This window comes from Toxorhynchites rutilus, chromosome 3, assembly GCF_029784135.1.
Source record: "Toxorhynchites rutilus septentrionalis strain SRP chromosome 3, ASM2978413v1, whole genome shotgun sequence".
Taxonomy (NCBI): domain Eukaryota; kingdom Metazoa; phylum Arthropoda; class Insecta; order Diptera; family Culicidae; genus Toxorhynchites; species Toxorhynchites rutilus.
The window spans coordinates 125,207,648-125,232,889 of NC_073746.1; the positions used below are offsets into that span (position 1 = coordinate 125,207,648).

A 25,242-nucleotide genomic window follows, 5' to 3' on the forward strand; every position below is an offset into this window, starting at 1 on the left:
CTTATGGTAGTATTAGCAACTAGAGACTTGGGGCTTTTCAACAAACCCAAACTCGTATCGATTATGTGTTATTTACATGAAGAAAAATCGATTTGCATTTACTAGTTGCGTAAAAACACCCCAAATTGGACAAACCAAGATCATTTACCCTATGCGTAGAAGAATTTTTTTCATCAAACATGATCGTCTATCACCTCCTGAGATATTCTGTATAATTTTGTTTATGTTATTTTTTTAGGAGTTTTCTGATTTTAAAGGGATGATCAAAAATAAAATTCTTCTTTTATATTCAAAAAACGGAACATATATGTATTCGGTCATTCCATGCAAAACCGATATAGTGGTTATCAGATTATCGTGAAAAGTGGTAGTTTTGTTCTTTATCGCAAAACATTAGAGGTTTTATGCTGGCAGCTTTCTGCTAGGAGTATTTTATGTTGAAAGTCGGAAATTCGAGATAAAAATGGAATGGATATTTTTAAACAAATAAGAAATTTGGGTCTTAGAGGTTTAATAGGGTTCGCTTTCCGAAACAAAATTTTTCCTTTTCTCTAGACATTACACTATGAATTCAATGAATTTTTGGCTGAAACTCAATGGAAATGCAGCGGTTTAAGTGTCATCTGCTCATATTTAAAGCCTTGCGAGCTATATAGATGAATGGTTGGCGTCAGAAATAGAAATAAGTTTCCGCAAGAGTATTACCCATTTCACAAATGCTCCAAAAATGTGAATAACGGTCTGCTCCAGGTAACATCAAGCTGAAACTGCTAAGAAAGAAATATATAAATTTGAATTTCAAAAACACTTCCTTTCTATTTGCATGCAACATTTTCCTATGATAGTCCCAATCGGTATCTCCAAAAACAAATGAGATTTGTAGAAATGTAGGACGAATGAATGAATGCTTCATACGAAGGGCTCAAAAAATGACTATATGCTGAAAACAGAGAGATTGATTTGAGTTTGAACCAGAAAAAAAGATGAAACGGGCCCAACTTACTATAGGGATGTATTCAGATGTGCACAAAACGAAGAATAATTTTCTACGTATGGTATGACCAACAATCGAATAATGCTGTCCATTTCCACATCAAAACGATGTCAATAATGCCGAAATGGCAATATGCAAACAGCTCTAATTTGCATACCGAAAGAATACTCGTCTTGAGCCAAACAACATCACTTGACCTCCAGATAGCATCTAGGGGTGGGGCACTATCCGTGCCTGAACTAGGCGTCTCTTGACGAGTTGTCTTCTGCCGACTAAGGTCATGGTTGCATGGATGAGCAAAAAGTCGTGATGTGGTTCGTTGATGAGATGAGTAAGCACAATTGAAAGCATAATGAAAACATAAGAGCCATGGAGCTGTGCTCAATCTGGCCGACCAGGGATGAAAACGGGAGCGGGGGACGAACCTTCGCCTCGTCGCTGGAAGCCTGGTTGCTGGTAGCAAATTGGGCAAACTTAGCCAACCCGATGACCGTTGAGGCCGGGATGAATTGCGAAGATTGAATTTTCAATTGGGATAATGGAACGGAGCGAAACTGTCGTGCCCAACTCAAGTTATGACGAGCAGGGAGGCTGTGATTGGATACGAAGATAGGGCGCGAGTCAACGAATGAACATGGTAGATTTCATTCAATTTCCGGAGTTGCAAACGATAGTGGGCTGAGACAATATTTGGTCACTGAACGGAATGTTTTTTAAGAGATGTCATCACGGAAGGGAAAATCTGTTATTGGATCTATCATTCGGAACTGAAACGAATTCTAAAATTATATCATCGTTTCAATAAGGGTAAATCAAACTCTAGAAATAGTAGAAATTATTCCCTTATTTCGTGCAGCAACCAGGAATGTTGCTTTTTACAGCAGTAAACTTCTGCAAAACAAGACGCTTTTCATCCCCTGAAGTATTATGTTCATTGAAAATTTAAAAACACCTTAATGAAGGTAAAAAAAATGTTTGAGTCATTTGTAAATTGAAAAAATACGTTAAATTCGCATCGAATCAGAATGTAAATTCCACCACAAACATCGACTCCAAATTTCCAACCACAGAATCACCGAAATGATTTCTGTTTCTCTAATTGCGTCTGTTCAGCGCCCATCGGTATATATGCGAAACAAGACAAGAATAATGTGCTATCTGTGGAACGTGGCAACGTAACGAAGATGCTGGCTTCGTTGCTTTAAAAGGACCCAGGTTATCCCCCGGCTGTACCCATGCACACTTCCCAAACAAGCAATACATTATTCACAAGCAGCACACTTGTTCGTAGCTTGTCCCGGCGCCGGGTGTCGTCATGTTCACAGTGAGCACTTTTATGTTCTGCCGAGGAAATTGCTATCTGTGAGATGATTTGCTTGGCCAACCACTCAAAGACCGCAGGAAAAAAAACATACTTTTGCGCTATTCCGTGAGAAAACTTTAGAGTGTAAAAACGAGATGAGCCCATTTTATCCACGGAGAAATTCTGGCGGTGGCTTGGGAAGCTTTTGTAGAGATTTTTTCAGAATTTCTCTTTTGTCTTAAATCTCCGCAAAGTATAATGAAAGAAGTGGAGGTAAGATAAAAAAAGTGGCGTGCTGTTACGAGTGTTATATTCATAGATATGACTAATTGCATAGTTAATGAGAAGATGAAAAGCTCTACTTTCTAATGAAGATTTTCAGACTGAAAGGACATTTTGTTAAAGACGTTCACTAGTAGGTTAAAATTTAATGTAAATGTAGTCGATATATTCGTCGACGTATGCAACAAGTCTCTACCTTCTTTCAAAAATATCAAGCCAGCATTTCAATTCTCATTTGTCTTTGTTGTTAATCATAATTTAAAATCCTTCGGTTACAATTTTGTGTTAATGAGAAATAAGTTTTAGTATTCTGAAAATAACAAAAAAAAAAGTTAGTTAATCGTATTAACAAAACTTACACGTTCAAAGTTTTGGATCTTTATTAACCAACCGTTTATAGTTTTATATCAAACTTGAAATTATTGAGCGCAAAATCAGAACTCCTATACTCGCGCACGGTGTCACAGACTGTGAGTGTCTCTATAATATTGCTATTGCGTATTTTTAGTCGTTGTTGGTATTTAATAGGTTGCCCGGAAAGTAACAGCCGATTTTTTTCATTACAAATAATTTACTTTTTTTTTGTACATAGAGTGAATGCATAAAGATGGGATGTACATCATTGTAAAGCTTGAACTCTTTAGGAATATTTCACAAACAAATTTTAATCTTGGTGTGTGTATTGGGCTGGGGAATATTCTCGTAGCGTAACTTTTATTTAAACAAAAAATAATAAATATATCACTTAGTTGATCAATTATATTTTCGCCGCAGTGCAATTTTTCCACCAATTTGCGACTGGTTTGGCGCCCGTTCTCTTTCAAAAGTGAGTTGAAGCATTCTTCATCGAATTCAGAAGGGATGTGTCATCAATGTCAAAGTCGCCATTTTTCAACTTTGCAAACCATTTTTGTGCTGTAAATCTTCTCCATAGACGCCGCAAATGTTCCAGGCTGCTTCAGCAGCTTTTTGACCTCGGTGAAAAGCAAGGAAGAGCAGGTGTCGAAAATGATGGTTTTTGCCTCCTGGGTATTCCATTTTAAAGTCTCAAAACTAATATAAAATTCAATAGCTCAAAAATACAGTTAACATAGTTTTGTAGAGCAGAAAGAGTTCTATGGAATGAATTACTTACCTTTGCCAAACAGCAAATGAATGGCAAAAATGCAATCCAGATCACTGAAATTGTGAATGGTGTTTATGGTGTCGATACTGTAACAGTAAAATATGTGCAATTTAATTTTTGTACCTCAATTTATTGTTTAATGTATTAAAAAAACTAAACAAAATACACTAATAAAAAAAACTAAATAAAATACACTCATTCAAGATCTCTACTATCATCAAATGGGCCGTTTGAAGCTAGCGACTGTCTAGAAATGTCCTGAATCTGTCAACAGAGGTGATGTTTTGTTCCATCTGGACAACACAAGGACACACAACTCCAGGAGCTTGATTTGGATGTATTAATGCATCCACCATATAGACCGAACCTGGCACCAAGCGATTAGCACCTTTTTTCTCGTATTGCAAAACTTCCTGGGTGATAAGAAATTGGGATCAAGAAAAGATTGTTAAAATCTATTGCTAGAGTTTTTCGTCAATAAGGACCAAGAGGCATTTCGAAGCTACCTTTAGAATGGTAACAAATTTTCCAACAAAACGGTACATATTTCACCCAAATCGGCAATCCAAAAAAATTAAAATAGTTTTGAATTTCATGTAAAAATAATGGATAACTTTATCCCCAACGTAATATATACAAAGATAGTTTTGTTTGAATAAAAAATTTCCCCTGAGTCTTTGATGATTAATTGTTCAATAAACAATGGTCGCATCGTAATTCGAATAGTAGTTTTGGAATTTTTTTGAAATCGATGCAAAAATTTTGAATAATTTTTTTCCTCAAAATAAAAGCTATCCTAATACAGAATGTATTTGAGTTTTCAAAACAAAAAAAGGAAAATTATGAATTTTTGAATTTTTGTCAATTATATTTCAATGCAAAAAATAACCAGGCAAAGTAAGCCGTCCGACATTCGCTAATGCGCGGGCGAACCTAACTGGTTTGCTTGCGAGAGGCCGCCGCTCCCGACGGTGGGTCGGTGACCAACTCGGATTACGTCATCTCGCAACTTGGGACCGCCTCGTTTCCTAATCACTGTTAGATGGAGACTTCGTCCCCGTTACTTTAACCTCAGAATAAATTTTATTGCAAAAAAAAAATCCTAATTAAAATTTTGCTCCGTTGGCGTTAATACGTAAATTTCGTAGCGTTTTTAATTATTCTTATTCGGTTTGTGAAAATACATTCAAACATTATATTTTTTTACATTTTTTTGTCATTCTAACTGATCCTGACTATTCTTCATGAATGTCTACATAATTTTTGGAAGCTAAAAATCCTCGCATAGTTTTTGTTCTTGTTCTATTTCTTAGTTTTGTTTTGTTCGAATTCTTTTCTGAAAACATTTATTCAACGGTTGCTGTGAAATGCGGAATGTTGGAATATTTTTTCTCAATTTGGGAAACGCACAATTATTGTCATTCATTTTTAGTGACAAAATTCCACCCTAAAAGAAAGAAACATCCTCGCCTTCGTTCACAGTGAAGTCAGTAAAATCCAGGTTTCGGATCTTCCTAATTTCACTATCGATATCCTGGATTTAATTTCGATCGCAAATATTCGGAGGACTTTGTAGAAGGGAGCAATTGACATATACTTCATTTCTATGACATCAGTTGGATCAATTATCGTCTTGTTGATGATCAAAGTACTATTAAAATTAAGTCGTCTTAGAACTTGATTGCAAAGTGCAATGTAGAAACTTATAGAATCGGCTACGGCTCTGTTAGAAATTTTACATTCGAAGTTTACATTACATATATTTATTCATTAATGAACATTTCAGTCGCAACACCATTACCCAAACTGACATATTTTTCCTGATCGAACTTTACGTTGTTCAGATTGGTTATTTTTTTCATATTGTCTACCTAAAAAAAGTTATCCAAAAGTGTCCTGAATAATCTTGAAGCAAAACACTTGAATATGACGAAAAACTAAAAAAGTTGGATAAAACTGTGAGAATTTGAAAAAGTTCGCTTTTTTTTCTTTCGGCTGTTTTGCTGTGTGTATGTGTAATAGACAAAATATGAGAAAGAAACTAAATCGATTTTGTTTCGGGTTTTTTTTTATTTTAAAATTTCTTAGACTAATACTCATTAATTTATGTATAATTTTCTTCGTGGAAATTTCATGTATGATCTTTATGTTTTATTGAGAAATCTACAAAAAACTATTTTATCGATCTTGGTATCGTATCTTGGTTATTTAAGGTTTTCAGGAAATTTCAAGAACCACCTTTTATAAAAATAGTCACTGGCGTTAAAATAAATATGACCAGAAGATGTATAGTGTGGTATTTGAAAGCAAAGCGCAGCCAAACGAAAAATGACAGCAAAATATGTTTCGTATCGTTACACGTTTTACAATGTTTTACAAAACAAACATGTTTGAAGTTTAATTTCATTTCATTCAATATTAATAGAATTTATTCCAGTTTATTTGAAATGATTTACCAGTTTTTATTCTAAATTACCAAATAGTAATCAGTAACTACAAATAGTTTCCTGGATTCTCAATTTGTATGTTATCTTTTAGATGCCATTATACATTTCCTCTTAAAAGTCGGTAACAGTCAGGTTTTATGCTGCAAAACGCCACGGAATCGATCTTATATTTATTAATGAATGTACATGTACAGGTCGGACTCGATTATCCGGAGACTCGATTATCCGGGATTCGATAATCCGAAATTTTAGTCTCGATTATCCGGAGTACAGGGTAACTTCGATATAACGATAGGACAATTAGAAGACGAAGCCAACCTTTCTTGTGATGTTTCCCTTCGTACTGATGATTAAAACTTGATTCATTTAAAATCCGGAATCACTAAACCAACTGTATTTCGGGATTAATTAAAGGTACAATACATGTTTTAGCATCACAATAAAGATATTTCATTATTATTTCAGAAAAAAAAGTATTCAAAAAAATTTCCTTTACACTTCGGAAATGTGTACGTTATATCGAAGGTACGTTATATCGAAGTTTCTCTGTATTTAATTTTTGATTTTCGGAAATTTTGAATAATTTGTATAATAATTCCATATTGAATAGCTAATATGGGTATCAAATGAAAGGGCTTGACTAGTAGAACACAGTTATTTATGCAAAATACAAATCCAAGATGGCGGCCACTACAAAATGGCGGATTACATATTTTCTCAGAATCCATCAATATGGGTATCAAATGAAAGGGCTTGACTTGTAGAACACAGTTATTTATGGAAAATGTAAACCCCGCCACCACAAGATAGTGCCATATATTTTTTCAAAACCTCATCAATAAGGGTATCAAAAAAAATAATTCTCGACTAGTAGAGCATAGCAGATGATGAAAATTCAGATCAAAATTAAATTGCAAGATGGCCGCTAATATTGGTATCAAAAGAAATAATTTGACTAATAGAATACAGTATATCATCAAAATATTCCGAAGAAAGTTAGGTAAGAAATAAAAATAAAAAAAATAAAATTTGAATAGCTTTAATGTGGAAAAGTATATTAATGATACAGATAATTTAATAAAAACTAGAAAATAAAATAAGTAAAAAAACGTTTTAAGTTAGGCGGTTCAATGTACTAAAAGCTAGAAAATAATTAGACAAGTAGCAGTTAGTAGTTATCACATCCGTTCCTTCATCAACGTTTATTTCTTACCTAATTTTCTTCGGAACATTTAGATGATGTACTGTATTCTATTAGTCAAATCATTTCATTTGATACCGACTGGGGACTGCAAAAAATACATAGCCGACCATTTAGTGGCGGCCACCTTTTTGAATTTATGTTGTTTATTATGTTTCGTGTTCTCCATGTCAAATCATTCAGCCTTTTTTGTACGACGGCCAAATTGAATTCTTCAAGGTCATGGAATACGCAGTTTTATAACGACAGTAGAATTAAATGTTTGTTCCAAATTTCAGATCAATCAGTCAACAGAAACGGGGTCAATTTTCTATTAATATGGGACAACCCTACAAACATTCAAACATACATAGAAGCAGGTCAAGCTGAATAAAATCATTTTAAAAGTAATTAGTTATTTAAGGACTGCGGCCATCTTGGAATTGGATTTTTCATTATCTGCTATATTCTACTATTCGAGAACTTTCTTTTGATACCCATATTGATGAGGTTTTGGAAAAAAAAATATATATATGGCGCCATTTTGTGGTGGCGGCCATTTTGGATTTGCATTTTTTATAAATAACTGTGTTCTACTGGTCAATCCCTTTCATTCGATATACATATTGATGGGGTTCTGAAAATGTGTAATCCACCATTTTGTAGCGCCCGCCATCTTGAATTTACATTTTTCATAAATCATTGTGTTCTACTGATCAAGCCCTTTCATTCGATACCCATATTGATGGGATTTTGAGAAAATGTGTACATAATCTGCCATTTTGTAGCGGCCGCCATCTTGGTTTTTAAAGATCATGGAATACGCAGTTTTATAATGACACCAGAGATAAAGATGTGTTCCAAATTTCAGATCAAACGGTCAACAGGAAGGGGGTTAAATTTCTATTTATGTGGTACAGCGCTACAGACAAAGTTACAAAGTTACAAAGTCACAAACATACAAACGGGTCAACCTAGATAAAACCGTTTAATAAATAAGTGCAAATCATAATTATATTACGTTTACCGAGAAAAAATTCGTTATTTTAATGACTCGATTATCCGGAGGATTCGATTATCCGGAGTGAAAAAAAAAGCAATACTCCGGTTAACCTGTATTCCTTTTTCTTGGGAAACACAGTTTCCATTTTTGTTTATTATTCCACACCGTAGAAAAGACGATTTTTTTTTTCTAATTAGGGTAGATGTACCAGTAATAGTGGGTCTAAGCATTAGTGCTATAAAAAAACTAAAATTTTGATATTTATTTTGTGAATTTGCTTGAGGATTTGTATGTGTATGATGTAAAAGTGAATAAATTTTCAATTGCCATTAGAATGTTGACATTTTTTTAACAAATCTTATGAAAAAATTAGATATTCGGAATTAGTGTCACGTTCTAATAATAGAGCCAATATTCCTATAATAGTGGAACATGTTCTAGTAATAGTGGATTTTTTTCTTAGAGTAGTGTTTCTGTGAATGAGTGAGATTGTTTTTTTTCGTCTTCATTATTGCATTACAATGCACCCTATGTGTTCCTTCCATAATCTAGGGTAATGAGTTAAACTTCATATTCTGATACGTAAGGTGAAACTAAAACACGTCCCCCACGCCCTACTTTTACTACATCTTATTTCGAGACAACGAATACCCTACCACTACTTATACTTACTTATGAATTTTATGCAAAGGCTCAAAAACCCTTGACTGAATGCGAATCAAACTTGTGATGTACCTTATTGGCAGTTAAACCTATAGAATCTATCATTTATCTTAATGAAGAATAGATTTCACACATAATTTTTTTCCAAATTATTTTCATTTTATTGCACATAACAAAAAAGCATTTTATTTAATAAACATTTCCAATAATAATATCAACGCTTTGAGAGCTTCAACGCTTGAAGAAGCTCCAATTTATCTCTTCTCATACCATCGGCTTTCAAATGCTTGAACAGTCTATTTAATTCACGTTCTTTTTTCCTCTGCAATATTTCAAGGTGTTTCTGCTCGCGCAATTCCTCTTTATGTTTTTTAACTGTCTCTCTTTCCGCAGCTTTCTGTAGCTTCATATCATCAGCGTCCTTCTTATTTTTCTTTTTTTGTTCTGTTTTTTCGTTCTTTTTCTTAATAGCATCTTCTTTCGCCTGTTCCAAACACCGGATTTCATTAAGGCGCTCTTCTGCTGTCAGTATTGGAAAAAACTTTCGAGTGTAATTTCTATGATGTTTGCTCCGTATTGGTGTCTCGGGAGTCTGTAGAAAACTTGCAATATCGTCAGCCTTACCATCGCGCATAGCATTGGAACAATCTGTCATTGTATCCATCGTTTCTGTATCTCTCACATCCTTACAAAGAATACCGCAATTACTGTCAGTGTTTCCTTCATTAGCGAATGTCATTTTATCATCTGTGCACATAACAGTATCATCAGAAATACTCAAATCGTCATGGCCTCGTTCAGCTACGTGTGGTGCAAGTAGCTTTTCATACAGTGATCGAATGATTTTTTCCTCTTCGGTTAAATCAGGTTGAGTCTTGATTCTGTGCAGACGTTCTTCACCTATGTCATCAAATGCTTCCTTGATAGAATCTATTGAAATTAACACTTTATTCCGTGAAGCGATGCACTCTTCATCGGGAACTGATAAGGGATCATTGGTATCCATTGTGATTTGATCCAAATCTGCGGTATCGGAGGGTGATTTACTAGAAGAAGCCAAGCATTTACTGTAATCGACGTTCTCTGGACCAAAAGGATACAGACCGCAGACGCGGAAACCATTAACGATACTGGACTTCTTAATACCTGAGTCAATGGCTTTTTGGAGTAAAGACGGAAAAATTTTCAAGGACAATATATCTCCACCGTAGTTTATTCGCCAGTCACAAACTGCTGCCTTCCATGCACTTTTTAATGGTTTAAATATCGCCACATCCGCCGGCTGGGTAATACGTGTTGTGTTGGGGTACAGTGCTAGCAGAATGATTCCCAAATCCAAGCATAAGTCTGCTACTTCAACCGCTGTATGCGATGAGTGTCCGTCGATAAAGTAGATGATAGGGAATTCAACATGCTTTTTGAGCAGATTTGGATAAAATATTTTCCTGATGTACAGCATAAAGTTCTCGACATTCATCCAACCATTAGGACTCTTTCCAACTCCCCATTCTCCTGGAATTTGTTGCAGTATTTCAGGACGGATCCTCTGAACCGGCAAGATTATATCCGGCGGAACAACACTACCATCAGCTCCAAAGCTGAACATGACAGTCACATTTTTGTGCCCGTCAGCATGTTGAACCTCATACACGTTTTTACTTCCCGTTGTAGCCAGCACCGCCTTAGTAGTGGGATGAAGGAAAAATGAAGTCTCGTCGCCATTGTAAATTCTCCGAGGATCTTTGAGGATATCAGATAATCCTTCATTAAGTAGGTAATCTCTAACGCACGTAAACCATCCTTTTATATCCGCTTCTGATACCTTCGAACTTGCTGCAGTCACTTGTTCCGGGGTGCGCAAGCTGATATTATCATGACGGACTAAAAATCGCGAAAACCATTTTCTTCCTGTAATTTGCAATGGATTTCACAATATTTTTAATTTAACTGTCAATTTTGTCCACCTACCAGGAATATTGTTCTTGAAAGGATTAGGTCTTCCGCTGGAATCCAAAAACGCTTTCACTTTGAACAAAAGTGATTGCTTCCCGACTGGGAATCCCTTGCGCTCCATATTTTTCAACCAGGTTATGATTTTCCGTTCCTCTTCCGGCAGGAGTATTGTTGAAGGCCCTTTCGTAGTTTTCCCGCTCCATTTACCACTCAAACGGAAGCGGATGGTTGACTCAGGGATTCCATAAAATTTACAAGCACGATAAATCGTTTTTTCACCGTTTTTTATACTTCGGATGCACTGGCGGACAGCATCTTTATCGTAAACATGATGCATGCGGCTGCGCTTTTTCTTCTGCTGCTGCATCCTAAACAAAAACATAATTAGTTCGATAGGCTTAAAGTAGAATAATATCTTACCTTCGTGTAGTTGGTGTTAAGACCACAAATATCACGGGAAGTTGAAAATTGCTCGTAACTCACGTACGCACTACGGTTTGTTTATATCTGCACTACCGTTCGTTTCTACGGCATACAAAACAAGGCAGTCTATTCCCGTTAGTAAATAACCGATTTGGATGTAAGCATATGACGTCAGCATTATCGGGCTACATTCATTCGAAAAAAACCATTTGTTTTCCAGAACAGAACGATTATATTCGTAGAGTGAAACAGTCGCTTGCACTTTTACACTGGTAGATTCCAGCGTTTGTTTACAAAACCGATATAAGTGACCTAACGCAAGTGTCATTTTCGGGAATATAATACCTTGTATTTATGTATACCGTGGTTCGTTTTGATCTGTTATGCAACGAATCTTACCCCAAAATGTAGACACGAGAAGTACCATTATAATAAGAACAAAAGCACGGAAATTCTTCCTATAATGGAGTTTTAATTTTCTGATATAAATTTAATAGTAACTACTTTTTTTTATACAGAATCAGGTAGGAATAATCGTAAAGAAATGTTCATCATGCGATTTTTACATCAAAAGAGTGTTTTTATAAGTATTTCACGTTGTGAAAATTTTCTATCGCGTTACAAATTTCGTAAGCCGCATAGAGTTTTGTTCACCAGTCAACTAATCTGTTTAAAAACATTATAATTTGTAGTTTAGAAAACAATGCAGTTTGACCAATTATAGAAGTATCTCCGAAAATTTGTCACAAATCGTCTAAAAATAGTAAATGAGCCTGTATTAGCGTAAATAACGACGACGGTAGCTTTCCCATTATTATTGGTACACCCACGATTACCGGAGCATCTACCCTATACAATCAAAGAATTCAAATGGATTATCAGTGAAGATTGAAGCTACAGTGACTCAAATCCGTAATCGTACTCCACCATGCAAATCTCTTTTCCCTTCTTTTGAAAGTCTAAAACCAGCTTTCGGAACATTCTATTTAGATAAAATTATAGTGTCATATGAGAGTTAAAAGGTTTGCCATCTGTTTTCAGAATAATGGTTTTTATTTCTCTACAAATGGTGAATGTATGTGCTAATGTATGAAAATTGACTCAAACTCATAATCGTACGCTGGGGTACGTATTGGAGTTACTGATCTTTTTTTGCTGAGAAACGGTTTGCCCCTCTGTGCTCGGGCATTCTTGCTGCCCTTCCTAGGCACATTACAAACTTTTTGTATGCTCAATTTGGTTTTTATCGATGGTGGATCAGAATGTTTACTCGAACATTTTAAAGGTGTAGTATGTAGCAAAGTGTGAACAAAATGAGATGGAATCGAGGATTCAAGTTATGCCAAGACAATGTCCCAGAGCTCAAGACATATGAAGTTCGCACATGGTTACATTACAATAACACAAAGGTTATTAATATTCCTCCACAATCTTCTGACATCAATCCCAGTAAAAAAACTAAGGAAGTTATATGTGTAGGAAATTTAGAAATCATTAAATATCTAAAAATAACGATTTTAAAGACCACTTAATGAAAAAAATGATAAATATACCTTCTGAATACACCAAAGGATAAAGGATAAAGATAGCTAAAGATAGTTGCAATGAACAAGGGATACCATAATAATGATGGAATTAGGAAATTGGTCAACGCCTTCGAAATCGAGTAGAGATTTCAACCAGCGTACGATTATGAGTTTGAGTCAATTTTCATACATTAGCACATACATTCACCATTTTTAGAGAAATAATAACCATTATTCTGAAAACAGATAGCAAACCTTTTAACTCTCATATGACACTATAATTTTATCTAAATAGAATGTTCCGAAAAGAGATCTGCATGGTGGAGTACGATTACGGATTTGAGTCACTGTATATATTAGTGCCACAGCCGAAATTTATATCAAACGAAAATTGTGCATAATGGGTGTGAATAGAATTCTCATGGAAAAAAGGTATGAATCGCAGAATTAAAAACCACGAATGAAAAAAGTGAAACAAACGAGGAAGAAAAGTTTTTATGGCGCTGGAATTAATTTTAAGGCTGTTTCCCTCGATTCAAAACCGTTGCGGCTGGCTGTTGCTGGTGAAAAATCAATACTTCGAGTGCAGTGTGATTGAGTGATTGAAAATCAGCATCGTGTGGCGGTATCGAGTGGAAAAAGTTCTGCTGTAAACATTTACCCAAAGATTTTTCTCCCCAACACTGTTACGGAAACGACAGCACACGGCTCGCGAATGAACGCGGGAGCAACGGAAGAAAAATGGAGCCCCATATCAATCAATCATTGAAAAATGAAAAATCATCATCGTCGTCACCGTGTAATTCGTTTGCTGCCGTGGTTGGGTCCAACGCCATCGAGAACAATGCGGCGGCTGCGGGTGCCCAGCGACCGGTGGTATTACCGCGACCCACGTGTTTACCTACTGGAAGACCTTCCTCGTTTGCGCGTACCTCTCGCAGTGCTACAAGGGCTGCCTCCACGAGCGGGCTTGGAGTCCCATTTGTGTCCCAGAGTGCAGGAATGAAGGTGTTCAAGAAATGCAAGAGCGCAACGTTCCAAATCGATGGACAAACTTATACAATAGGTAAGTTTCTTATTTCAGGTGCTCATTCATTATTTACGCAAGGGAACGTAAGCTTACTGAAGGAAACATAATGTTCCGTCGGACGCCGTTTGTGAACTTCAACCGTTCGAGACAAATTATTTATTTCTACATGAATATCTTCGAAACTGCTTGTTCAAAATATACTGAATTTCTCGCACCATACCAACCGTAGCTTAAGATGAGTATATTAACGTCTTTGCTCGTTCGCTAATCGGTATTATATTTATGGATAGTTTCTGCCAGGCCTCATTAATCTTCCATCATTCAAAATGTTCACTCGTATTAGAGAGGGCAGGCCTAATCTGGCATACGTCCATGAAAGATGAAAAACTTTCCCATAAAAACAGTATTCCCTACTCACGTACCTAATATCACAGTCATTATACCAGATTTCGCTTGACACTTTCGCCGGTATCCATTTCTCGCTCTGAAAAGGGTCAAAGGCGTCCATTAATCTTGATTAAAGTCACCCGAAACCAACTACCGACTTGTTTATCATGTTCAGTTTTTCTTCCACATATTATTCACACAGCGAATTGATGAAGGTCTCTCCTTGTCTCGCAATATTTCACTTAACACTTTCGTCGCCCCGTCACCCAGATATGGGTGACACTCGCCTCGTTCAAATTGAATAACCTTTTGAAAACGATATGTAAAAAAATAAAATAAAATTATAACCATATCATTATAATGTTTATACCAAACTTTTTATTAATTTATAGTGCGAATGGTTTGTACTGCAGCTTTTTGCGAAATCCATACAATATGACATTGGCATGTGTTATTGTAGTCAGTTCATCTACAAATTAAATTAAATATTGCTAGATCATGTAAAAGTTGTCTACAAACTAAGTTCGATCTTCATTTAATAATCTATCCGCCAGTTGGGCTCCGCAAGGAACTCAGAAAAGTCGCTTTGGGCGACGAACGTGTTAATGTGACTTATTCGGAGCAAAGAAACAGACTGTGCATCACAAAGGGGAACAGAAGCGCTAGTAAAGTGGATGCTCAGACCATACTTTCCAATACGCAAACATAGCTTTCCACTTCGCGCCCATCGCCTTTCTGTCTCTCGCTCTAGGGCCAACGAACTTTCCCAAACTTCATTATAAGTTTGCGATGGTAACATTTCCCTTTTAGCGCCGCGAAGCCGTTCGTGCGAATCGACGGAATCAACATTTTCCCGTAATCTGCCTATTTGCGCTCCACATTCGAGCGAAACAGACAAAGCAATGCCCCAAACTGAAGTTTATTTTTGCAGAATCAACGGCCGGTTTGAAGGTATTCACTGCGGTGAGCACTAGGCAACCACGATAAGTAGCGGCACCCAGAATGAGCGTATTTCTATTACACTTCCGGGAAACGCTCGTTCCGTTTCCTAGCTTGCAGGCAAATTTATATATATAAATATAGAAGGAAATCTTAATTTGAATTCCAGGAAAGCTGTTAATCATTCTTCGCTGTTTCATGAGCATTAGCCAACAAATCTTTTTGGTAATTGGAAATGTTTCCTATTATGTACATGTGGTAACAATGCTCTTTCGTAGTTGTTATGACTCAAAATGTAGTACACCCAAGTTTTTTTACGCGGCTTTTTCATGAGGTTTTTTACAAGGTTTTTTTACGCGGATTTTCCAATTAAGGCGGTTTTTTACGCGGTTTTTTTCGCGGATTTTCGAATTAACGCGGATTTTCTAATTAACGCGGCGTTTTTTAACGAGGTACGTATCCCCCGCGTAAAAAAAAACCTGGGTGTACATTAACCCTCGAACCATACCGGATGAGTCGTAAGTAGCAGGACTAAACAAAAACAAGTTTGTTAAAACAGTTATTTAAATTTAATTCTTTACTGTATTTTCACGAGTCTATGCAGTGTGCTTTTGAGATGGGAAACAATTAGACAAATAGTGGCCCTCCATCTTCATTCTTTCTCAAGATTCCCGGAACCCTCACCCTCAAATTCATGCCTGCAACAGAGTCAGTTCGCTGTTTTGTTTTATAATACTGATATCTTAATTTGGTTAAATATAAATATTATCTATTAGATAAATCGGCCAGTTCAAACCTTTGTAGGGGTATGAGGTGGGTCATCATCATCATCATCACCTTAATGTCAGGACCGCCTTGAGGTCCACTTTTTTGACACTTCTGTTGATGTGGGATTTGAGTTGTCGAGCTGCGGTGGCCTCCCAGCCATTTTCGTACACCGACTGGAGCAGTATGACCCAGTACGACTCGTTTGGCCGCACCTGGGGTACGTTTGGGGGATTGTGTTATGGGCGGTCCACAAATGTGCCGCATTTAGTTCTGAATGCTCAGTTTACAAGAGATTTTATGATTTGAAAAAAGGCAACTTGCATTTCAATAAATAGCAACCATGTTCCAGAAGAATTGTGAATCAATTTCATATTCTGTATTTAAATATTGTTGAAATTGAATCATTTGATCAACACATTGTTGAAATCACACAACACACATTGTTGAAATTGAATCATTTGATCAATATAGTATTCCGGGATATAATGTTGCTGCTTGCTTATCACATTCTAGACATACTGGCGGTGTTGCTATTTATGTCAAAGAATCAGTTCAATTCAATGTTCGCCTAAACGAAGTAATTGATGGCAACTGGTTCTTAGGCATTACAGTTGAACATGGCATGAAGATAGGTAATTATGGTGTTTTATATCACTCTCCCAGCTTCAGTGACCAGCGTTTCGTTGAAAATTTAGAGAATTGGCTCGAAATGTTCATTGATCATAGTAAATTAAATATACTGGTGATTTTAATATAAATTGATGTGACAGCTATAATTCGAATCATTTGAAGCGTTTGGCTGATTTCTTCAATTTAAAACAAACGGTGAATGAATTTACGCGTATTTCCCGGCACAGTAAAACTTTAATTGACCATGTGTATTCTAATTTCGATAGTGTTTGTTCATCAACTGATATTAATTTAAAAATAACCGATCATGAGACTATAATTATAAACGTTTCGGACAATTTGAATAACAATGAAGATTTAGTAAAATTGAAGTGCTGGAGGAAGTATTCGAAACAGGCTGTTTCTAACCTTGTCGTGAGAAGCCTGGATTTTCCGTTCCATTCGGGTAACATAGATGAATCTACATGTACACGATAGCGCGCAATAAATATTCACAAACGATTAAGAAAACTCGTTGTGAATATTTTAAGAGGAAAATTGATCAGCATCAAAATAACAGCAAAGAGTTATGGAAAACTTTAAAATCATTGTTAAGACCTAGTAGCTGCAAACCGCGGTCCATAAGCTTTAATGGCACATTAGAACAATCTGAGCAAGTAATAGCATCCAAATTCAACGATTATTTTGTCAACAGTGTTTCATCGATCAATCAGTCCATTGAATTGGTCGATGGACCCGATGAAATGAAACAGCCGGTTAATAGTAGTTGTAATTTTGAAGATTTTCACCCAATGAACTTAGAAATATTTGCTTCTCATTAGAAAAAACGGCTGGCGTAGATAATGTTAATGCTAGAGTTGTTCAAGATTGCTTTCATGTAATTTGTCACATCTTGCTGGACCTCATTAATACATCATTGCTAACTGGTTATGTACCACAAGTGTGGAAGGAATCCTTAGTAGTTCCCATTCAAAAGGTTGCAGGGACGATTAAAGCCGAAGAGTTTCGTCCCATCAACATGTTGCACACGTTAGAGAAAATTTTGGAACTTGTTGTTAAAGGCCAGCTGTTAGAATATTTGAATCGTAACTCTTTACTAATACCAGAACGATCGGGATATCGGGAAGGTCATTCCTGTTAAACCGCATTGCACTTGGTGTTAGCAAAACGGAACGAAAAACTAGAAGGTAAAGGCACGATTGTTGCTGTTTTCTTGGATCTAAAGCGCGCTTTCGAGACAATTTTTAGGCCTAGGATGAACACGATTAAGCGCTTTGGAATTACGAGTACTGCATATAAATGGTTTGAAAGCTATTTATATGACAGAACTCAACGGACTGCTTTCAACGATTTCATTTCCAGTCCCGTAGGGAATAATCTTGTACCTCAGGGAAGTGTATTAGGGCCCATTTTATTGATCATGTACATCAATGACATGCGACGAGTTTTACGATATTGCGATATTAATCTTTTTGCTGATGATAATGTGTTATTCATTGCAGCTAAGAATGTACATGAGGTCGTTTTACACTTGAATGGAGATTTGCGTTCTTCAAGTAGATGGTTAAAGTATAAGCAATTGAAATTGAACATTAATAAAACTAAATATATGGTAATCTCGCGAAATCGAATAAATGAAAACATCTCTATTGTGGTTGATGATGAGACCATTGATCGCGTTCGGAAGATTGAATATCTTGGCGTGATTATTGATGATAAACTAAAGTTCAATACTCACATTGACAATGTCATCAAGAAAATTGCCAAGAAGTATGAAATTTTGTGTCGACTGAGAAACGATTTAACTATTTGCAGTAAAATACAGCTATACAAATCAATCATCTCTCCTCATCTAGACTTTTGTTCTTCCATTTTGTTTTTGGCCAATGAAACGCAAATATCGAGATTACAGCGCTTGCAGAATAAAATGATGCGTTTGATTTTACAATGTAGCAGGTTCACTTTCTCATATTTGATGCGGGACGCTCTGCAATGGTTATCTGTGAAGCAAAGAATTGTGTATTTAACTATGGTGTTAATTTTTAAGGTAGTTAACGGTTTGCTGCCTCGATATTTGTGTGATCGAGTTGAAAGGGGAAGTGACTTTTATTGATATAATACTAGAAACGCGAATGAAATAAGAACACCACATTTCTTAACATGTGCTTCACAAAATTCTCTATATTTTAAATGAGTAAATGTTTTCAACTCGATGCCAAGGCATATTAAACGTGCAACAACACTAGTAGAATTTAAGAGAAACTGTGTTTCACACGTTGAAGCTGTATTTTCCTAACAGCCAAATTTTTTTTTATTTTGATAACGATTTTGACTGACGAAGTTTTATACGAACGGATATCTTAAAGTGAACATCTTTTTGATTATTTTTTGTTTTTATTATTCTCAATGTATGACCTGACGAAGTTTTTTTAAACGGATTATATTGTTTAATTGGACAATTTTTAACAATTTTTCTTCTATGTTATATTTTTTGTTTTTTAATTTGTATTCGTCTCTATTATGTCTGTCACGATCTTGGTGATGATGGACTATTTTTATTTTTATCTTGTTGTTTTTATATTGTAGCAGTTGAAAAAAAAATAAAAGTAGTCTACAAAAGTTTGAGCGTCGCGCGCGTTATACAGATATAAAGGATAAGAATTCAAAAGTTTTGTAAGCGCCGGTCTAGAAATTGTTCGTAAAGAAAAATTTCTCGATTTCTCTGGATGGGGATATTTAAAGTCAATCCAAAACAAGGCTGGCGGTTGGACCTTGGTGGACCATTTGGCTGCAAGGGCCTTGTCGGGACCGTATCGGCCCTGTAGCGGACAAGACTGAGTATTGGCTTGTCTTTTGACATTGCAATTTTTTTAACTTATATCTGTAAATAGAATCAGTTCGTTTTTTTTTGCTAAACTTTTAGATAACTCGTCGTGCTCAAACCTCTGTAGGGGAAGGAGGCGGGTCCATCATCATCATCAATTCAGAGTAACCTTTGCGTAATGAAACGAAGCAAGGTACGGCAGAACACAATATCTTCATCCTTATGGTGTTTTTTTTTCACAAAAGCAACCATTTTTGGCAAACAGTTCTTCGTGTAGCCATCTCCGATTTCGGATGCTGTCCAAGCATTTTAAGCGTTTTTAATGTCTAGAGAAACTGTTCTCGAATAAATGCGAAGCGAATAAGAATAATAGATAACGGAACTCCGTGTAAACAAAAGATTATTAGCGTGAAACAATAAGAGGATCTCTTCCAAGGGAAAATGAATCAGTATGGATATCAGCAATTAGAGTAATACGGGGTGATTTGGACCCTTTACCTTTATATCGAAAAGTACTGCCCAACTTGGATTTTTTCTAATGTCATCTTCTTCTTTTGTTGTACCCTATGTACCTAACGTAAAAAACTTTGGTAAAATTTAACAGATAGAGGAAAACGGTAGCATAAACACATCAAGCACTTTGATTGTCAGAAAATGTGAGTTTTTAGATCTTGGTTTTAAGGTTTTTTCCGTGGGTTAACCAAATTTTCGTGTATTGTGCAGTAAAGTTCTGTTCGTCTAAGGAAGAAGAACAATTTGATGCATCGAAACAGTAAGTTTGATAACAATAAATTAAATTAAATACATTTAATTTTTACATGTTGTGTGGGGTGACATGGTCACGTTTCTGTGGGGTGAATTGATCCTCCCGGTTTAAAGCATTTCCTTGGTCTAATTGATTCTAATTGAGTATGGACAGACAACGTTGGAAGAAATAGGAGCTTGAAGGGCAACGCAGGCCATCAAGAACGGATTTTCTTTGACCAAGAATCGAAAGTGTTTGAAAATGCTCGAACAACAGCTAGACGATCCATGCAGAATTCGGAATGGTCTCAATGCAATTTCTTTGGCCAGGAATCTGGCCAAGACACCTGGTTTCGATCCCAGAACATTGTTACTGATTGTAATATTATCTTTTATTACTTTACATAAACATAAGTATGTTTTGACGTAGGATTACGTCTTTCGGGAACATGTTGGGGTATAAATTGGAAATCGAAAATCGAGCACATCGTGAAAATTGTCCAATTTCAAACACATATTGCTCAGTCATTTCATGATGGATTGATGAAATTTTTGCGTCAATCGATTTCGCCACTCCAAAACAATTTTTTATATTAAAGATAATAATATATGTCATGAAACTAACTATCGAACTATTGAAAAATTCCAACCCCTATCCTAACGGAAATAACCACATCTGATTGGTCGAAATTTACGACACGTGTGGCGGGTCCCTAACAGAAACATCAAAACCAAGCTGCCTGGGGGAAATCGGCTTTGCAAATACATGATAGTAGGAGGAGCTTTTGCTCCCACCGAAATGTTGCTTCGTGGAATGGCATATCAATGACTGATCGTGTATTGTGAAAAAATTATCATAAGTGTAAGTGTAAAATATATGGTAGCAGTTGTGTTGAAATTTACTTGATATATGAAACGATTTATTTCAATTTTCATAAATAAAAACCAAGGCGTGTTCCCGCTCGAGAACGGGTCGTTTGGTCACCGAATCATTATCAAAGAGTTTAACGATGTAATTCTTCAAACATATCCAAAATCAACAGATAGTCTAACGGAATCCTACGTCAACTATGCGGTCGTGTCTCGGACACAACCCTCCTGTGACTTTTTTAGGATGAAACACACACCGGACCAAATCACCCCGCATCAAATTTTAATGTCCAAAAATCATCTCTTTTATTCTATTATATATTTGATTGTTTGAAGCTTGATATAATGATTAAACATCATTGATAGACAGAAAACAAGTGCAGTTATGTGTACAATGTGAAATTTTTTATTTAGACCGTATTGATTTGGAAATATCAGGCGATTTGCTTGGGTGGTCCAAATTCCCCCCATTTTTCCTAATACCACCGAAAAGGATTAAATAACTAGAAGTGGGTTATATCTGTGATATAATCGCAAGGTGTACGTAGGACCAACGATGCCAACCTTCCTGATTTTTCAGGATTTCCCAGACTTTTTGGCACGTTCCCTGATATCCTGACAAACACTCTATTTTCCCTGATTTTAATGAAATGATCCTGATTTATTCAGATTTTTGTATTTACTTCATCAGAATAATAATTATCCGCAATAATTATAATGTGATCTTTGCCAAAGTTTCCTTGATTGGAACTGAGAGCTGTCATAATTTGCGTTGACGGCGTTGAGCTTCTTTCTACGTGTAACGGGGAGCACCAAATATAATAATTGTATCAGAAGGAATGAACATGGTTTTAAAATAAAAATTATGAATTAAAATTAACTTATCAAATTAGTATTCTATGTAAATTAAAAACAATTTTTTTTGCAGGTGGTAAATAAATCACATACGAAAATTGTGGCTGAAGACAATTTTATGTTATAATGAAGAGTTTCAGTAACGATATCGGAAATGTATAGACAAATTGTTAAATTAGAGTCAGAAATACGTGTTTGAAGTAATTAAATAGCATGGTGCAAAAATTTTCATTCGAATTTTAATACTTTTAAACTGGCTTCGTGTCTTCTGATTTGATAAATCAGATTTGAGTCCCAAACTTTTGAGTTGAATACGGCTAGTCTACATAGAAAAGCTCTCCGATTCGCACTTGTATAATACTTACTTTTTATTTCGTTTATTCTTTATCTATTCCAAAGCAATTGGCGTAATCGAAGGTGCATTGTTGACATTTATGAAAATTTTAAGTTGGCGTGAAGGAAAAATCAGATTTGCACCTTTGCACGCTCGAAAGGACATAGGAAAGGCACATAATTTCGAATGAAATTAATTACTTGATGTTTTTTAAGCTCTCTTGCATTTGTCATATACATTTTCTCCAGTCGTGGTGATAATACCACTGCAGTAATAAAACACAGCGTTAGTGGCAGTCAACGGAACTTTTCTCAAGAATACCAAATAATCGTTTAATCTAACACTTGATGACAAAGTTGTTTACATTTCGACGGCTTATTTGCAAAAACTTGTAGATATCGCGAGATTTGTAACTCTGTTCGATCTAGCGAGCTCAAAGAATCAAGATTGTGTAACACAACTGTGCATATAAAACTGAATAAATGTATGTCTGCCTTCAAAAAATTATGCTTTTGTTCTCCCAAAAATCGGCACGAACTTTCTGGACAACCCGATATGAACAATCTAGTTTCTCCTGATTTTAATTTTAATTCTTCCTGATTTTTGAAAATTATAGTTGGCAACCCTGCGTAGGACTACTACCGTTGGCTTACCAATCAATTAGTAACACGCATATAAATCTTAGATATTTCATCTTTCGAATAAAGTGATTATCATACCACTCCGTTTAGCCGGAAAAGAATTATAAACGCTCAAAGGAGTAATCGATTCCTCCTCGGAGTTAACCAGCGCAAAGAATACCCCCCCCCCCTTTTACCACTGACAAACGGAATCATTGGTCAATAGTGACATTCGTGAGCATCCGATAATGCTTTCACCAAAAAAAGCGGCTCCGTTCAGTCCGGCGACAGTGAAGAAATTAGATTTTGTGATAATTCTCCATTCACTTTGCATTCACAACTAAATGCATTTCTTTCTTTTTTTTCTTCTTCTTCTCGTTGAATTTTAAAGGCTTTAAACGTTTGCAGTTCATTCATCTCTAACCCTGAGAAGGGCCCTTGGGGACAACTCAATCCAAACTTCTTCTTCGTCTGCCTTGACAAAGACTCTTCATTGTCCGTGTCCGCTTCAGCGAACATCAAACGAAGTTCTTGAAGTAAATTTCCGAGCAGGCACCAGTTTATATACTTACATATTTGTGATTTCATTGGCTTGTTTTCAAAGCTAATCTTAAGATATTGAAACATGTTTTCGGGTCAATAATTAATAGGTATACAACTCTTGAACATTTTATCTTTTGAATAAAATGAATACAATCCACGCGTTTAGCTTATTGGCGGATAAGGTGGAACAATCGGACTGAAGTTGAAAATATACAACTAATAGTTTGAACGTCTGTATTTAACGGTTTTAGATTTCAAAGTGATTGAGAAAATAACTTAATAAATCCCAAGTTTCAGTTGCTCCAATTGATTCTAGCTCTTCCATCATCGCGTGACGCCACTCAGTACTGTCCGAACAAGACAACGTTTGCTTGAATGATTTTGGCTCCTCCTGAACCGATGTTTCTGCTGTACATGCATACCACTTAGGTAGGGTGACCATCTGTCCTGGTTTAGCAGGACCAGTCCTGATTTTAAGGTCTATTTGGGGCGTCCTGATTTATTTTTCACAATCTAGCCTTTGTCCTGATTTTTATGAAAAATTCAATTTTGTTGCAAAATCAGAATTATTTTCAGTGTATTATGTTTTTAGTAAAAACTTTTTTATTGAAGACTAAAGTTTTGTGAGCATATACAGAGTAGCAGTTGGATCTTCCACGAGATCTTTCAACAATTTTCATTTAGAGATTTATGTTTCACTGGTCACGGTGAATTTTTTGTGTTCTGGCTCGATATATTAAGTTTTTTTTTTTTTCAAATGTCCAATCGAAAGTGTCATTTTACCGACGAATTGCGTCAGAAGTATCCCTTTTTCACAAAAGAACTTAAGGATTATGAGGTCAACGCTGCATATGTGATCCATAAGTGTCGGTGGTTCATAAAGGTATTCAGATTTAGGCATTTTATTGAAACAGAATTTTTAAATAAAAAAAATCTGATTAGGAAAAGCATATCCCAACATCGAATCATTGCCAGAATACTCGATTGGCATCCACTTCCAAATCCATGTTGAACTATATGGTGCAGGAATCCAGCCGCCCAGAAAATTTGGGTTGCAGAAGGAGCTCTTGCGTTTCATACCCGTGGCTTGTACTTTGGTACCGTCATCCGGGGGCAAATTTATCGCCGGGATACAATTGATCAATTTTTGAAATTTATTTCATTTTGAAAGTATAAGTATTATTTAATGAAATTTCCAACTTTTTAATATGACACGTTCAATAATCATCTGTGGGTGCTTTTCGTCAGTGGTTGTCATCAATTCGCTTCTACTTTGAAGGCTCATTTCGTTTCATTTGACAACCCTTCAAAGTATTATCGGAATCGGTCCACGGGTTCCGGAGATATGGCGGAAACTAGATCTAGGACCATACATTCCTTCCAGAACCCAAAACAACACATTGTGGGTATCAAATTTCAGGTTTTTTTTTCAAAAATAGCATATTTGTAATGGTGATGAATTCAAAACTATATTACATCATTGACGTAACCCATATATGTTCCGGATCAGGTTTCCGTAGATGTGAACACTTTATGGCTAGAACCAAATCCTATCATGCGACACATCAAACTTCATGATTCGTCAAAAACAGCTAATTGGTGACATTTTTGGAGATTTTGACCACATTAGAATACCGATCTCAAAGTGATCTTCAACTCAAACTCTGGATCGAGATATGAGAAAGGCACTACATTTTTAGGTGGATTACATCAAATTTGGTTTCCTTAATTATAATTTATATTACCATAGGTAAAGAAATCAGTGATTTTCCAAACCTTTTTAAAAATAATTGGGTAT

General features: G+C 35.9%; 1 protein-coding gene across 2 annotated transcripts in view; it reads left to right on the forward strand.

The window, feature by feature from the left end:
* The first annotated feature begins 13,249 nt into the window (after positions 1 to 13,249).
* LOC129773218 (dual specificity calcium/calmodulin-dependent 3',5'-cyclic nucleotide phosphodiesterase 1A-like) overlaps positions 13,250 to 25,242 on the forward strand; it is a 544,686-nt gene continuing 532,693 nt past the window's right edge. Inside the window, exon 1 of one of the 2 annotated variants that reach the window (XM_055776805.1) lies at positions 13,250 to 13,966. In XM_055776805.1, coding sequence (XP_055632780.1) covers positions 13,642 to 13,966 — 325 coding nt within the window. In that variant the 5' untranslated portion in view covers positions 13,250 to 13,641. The remainder of the gene's footprint in view (positions 13,967 to 25,242) is intronic. The other variant, XM_055776809.1, reaches the window with a different exon arrangement.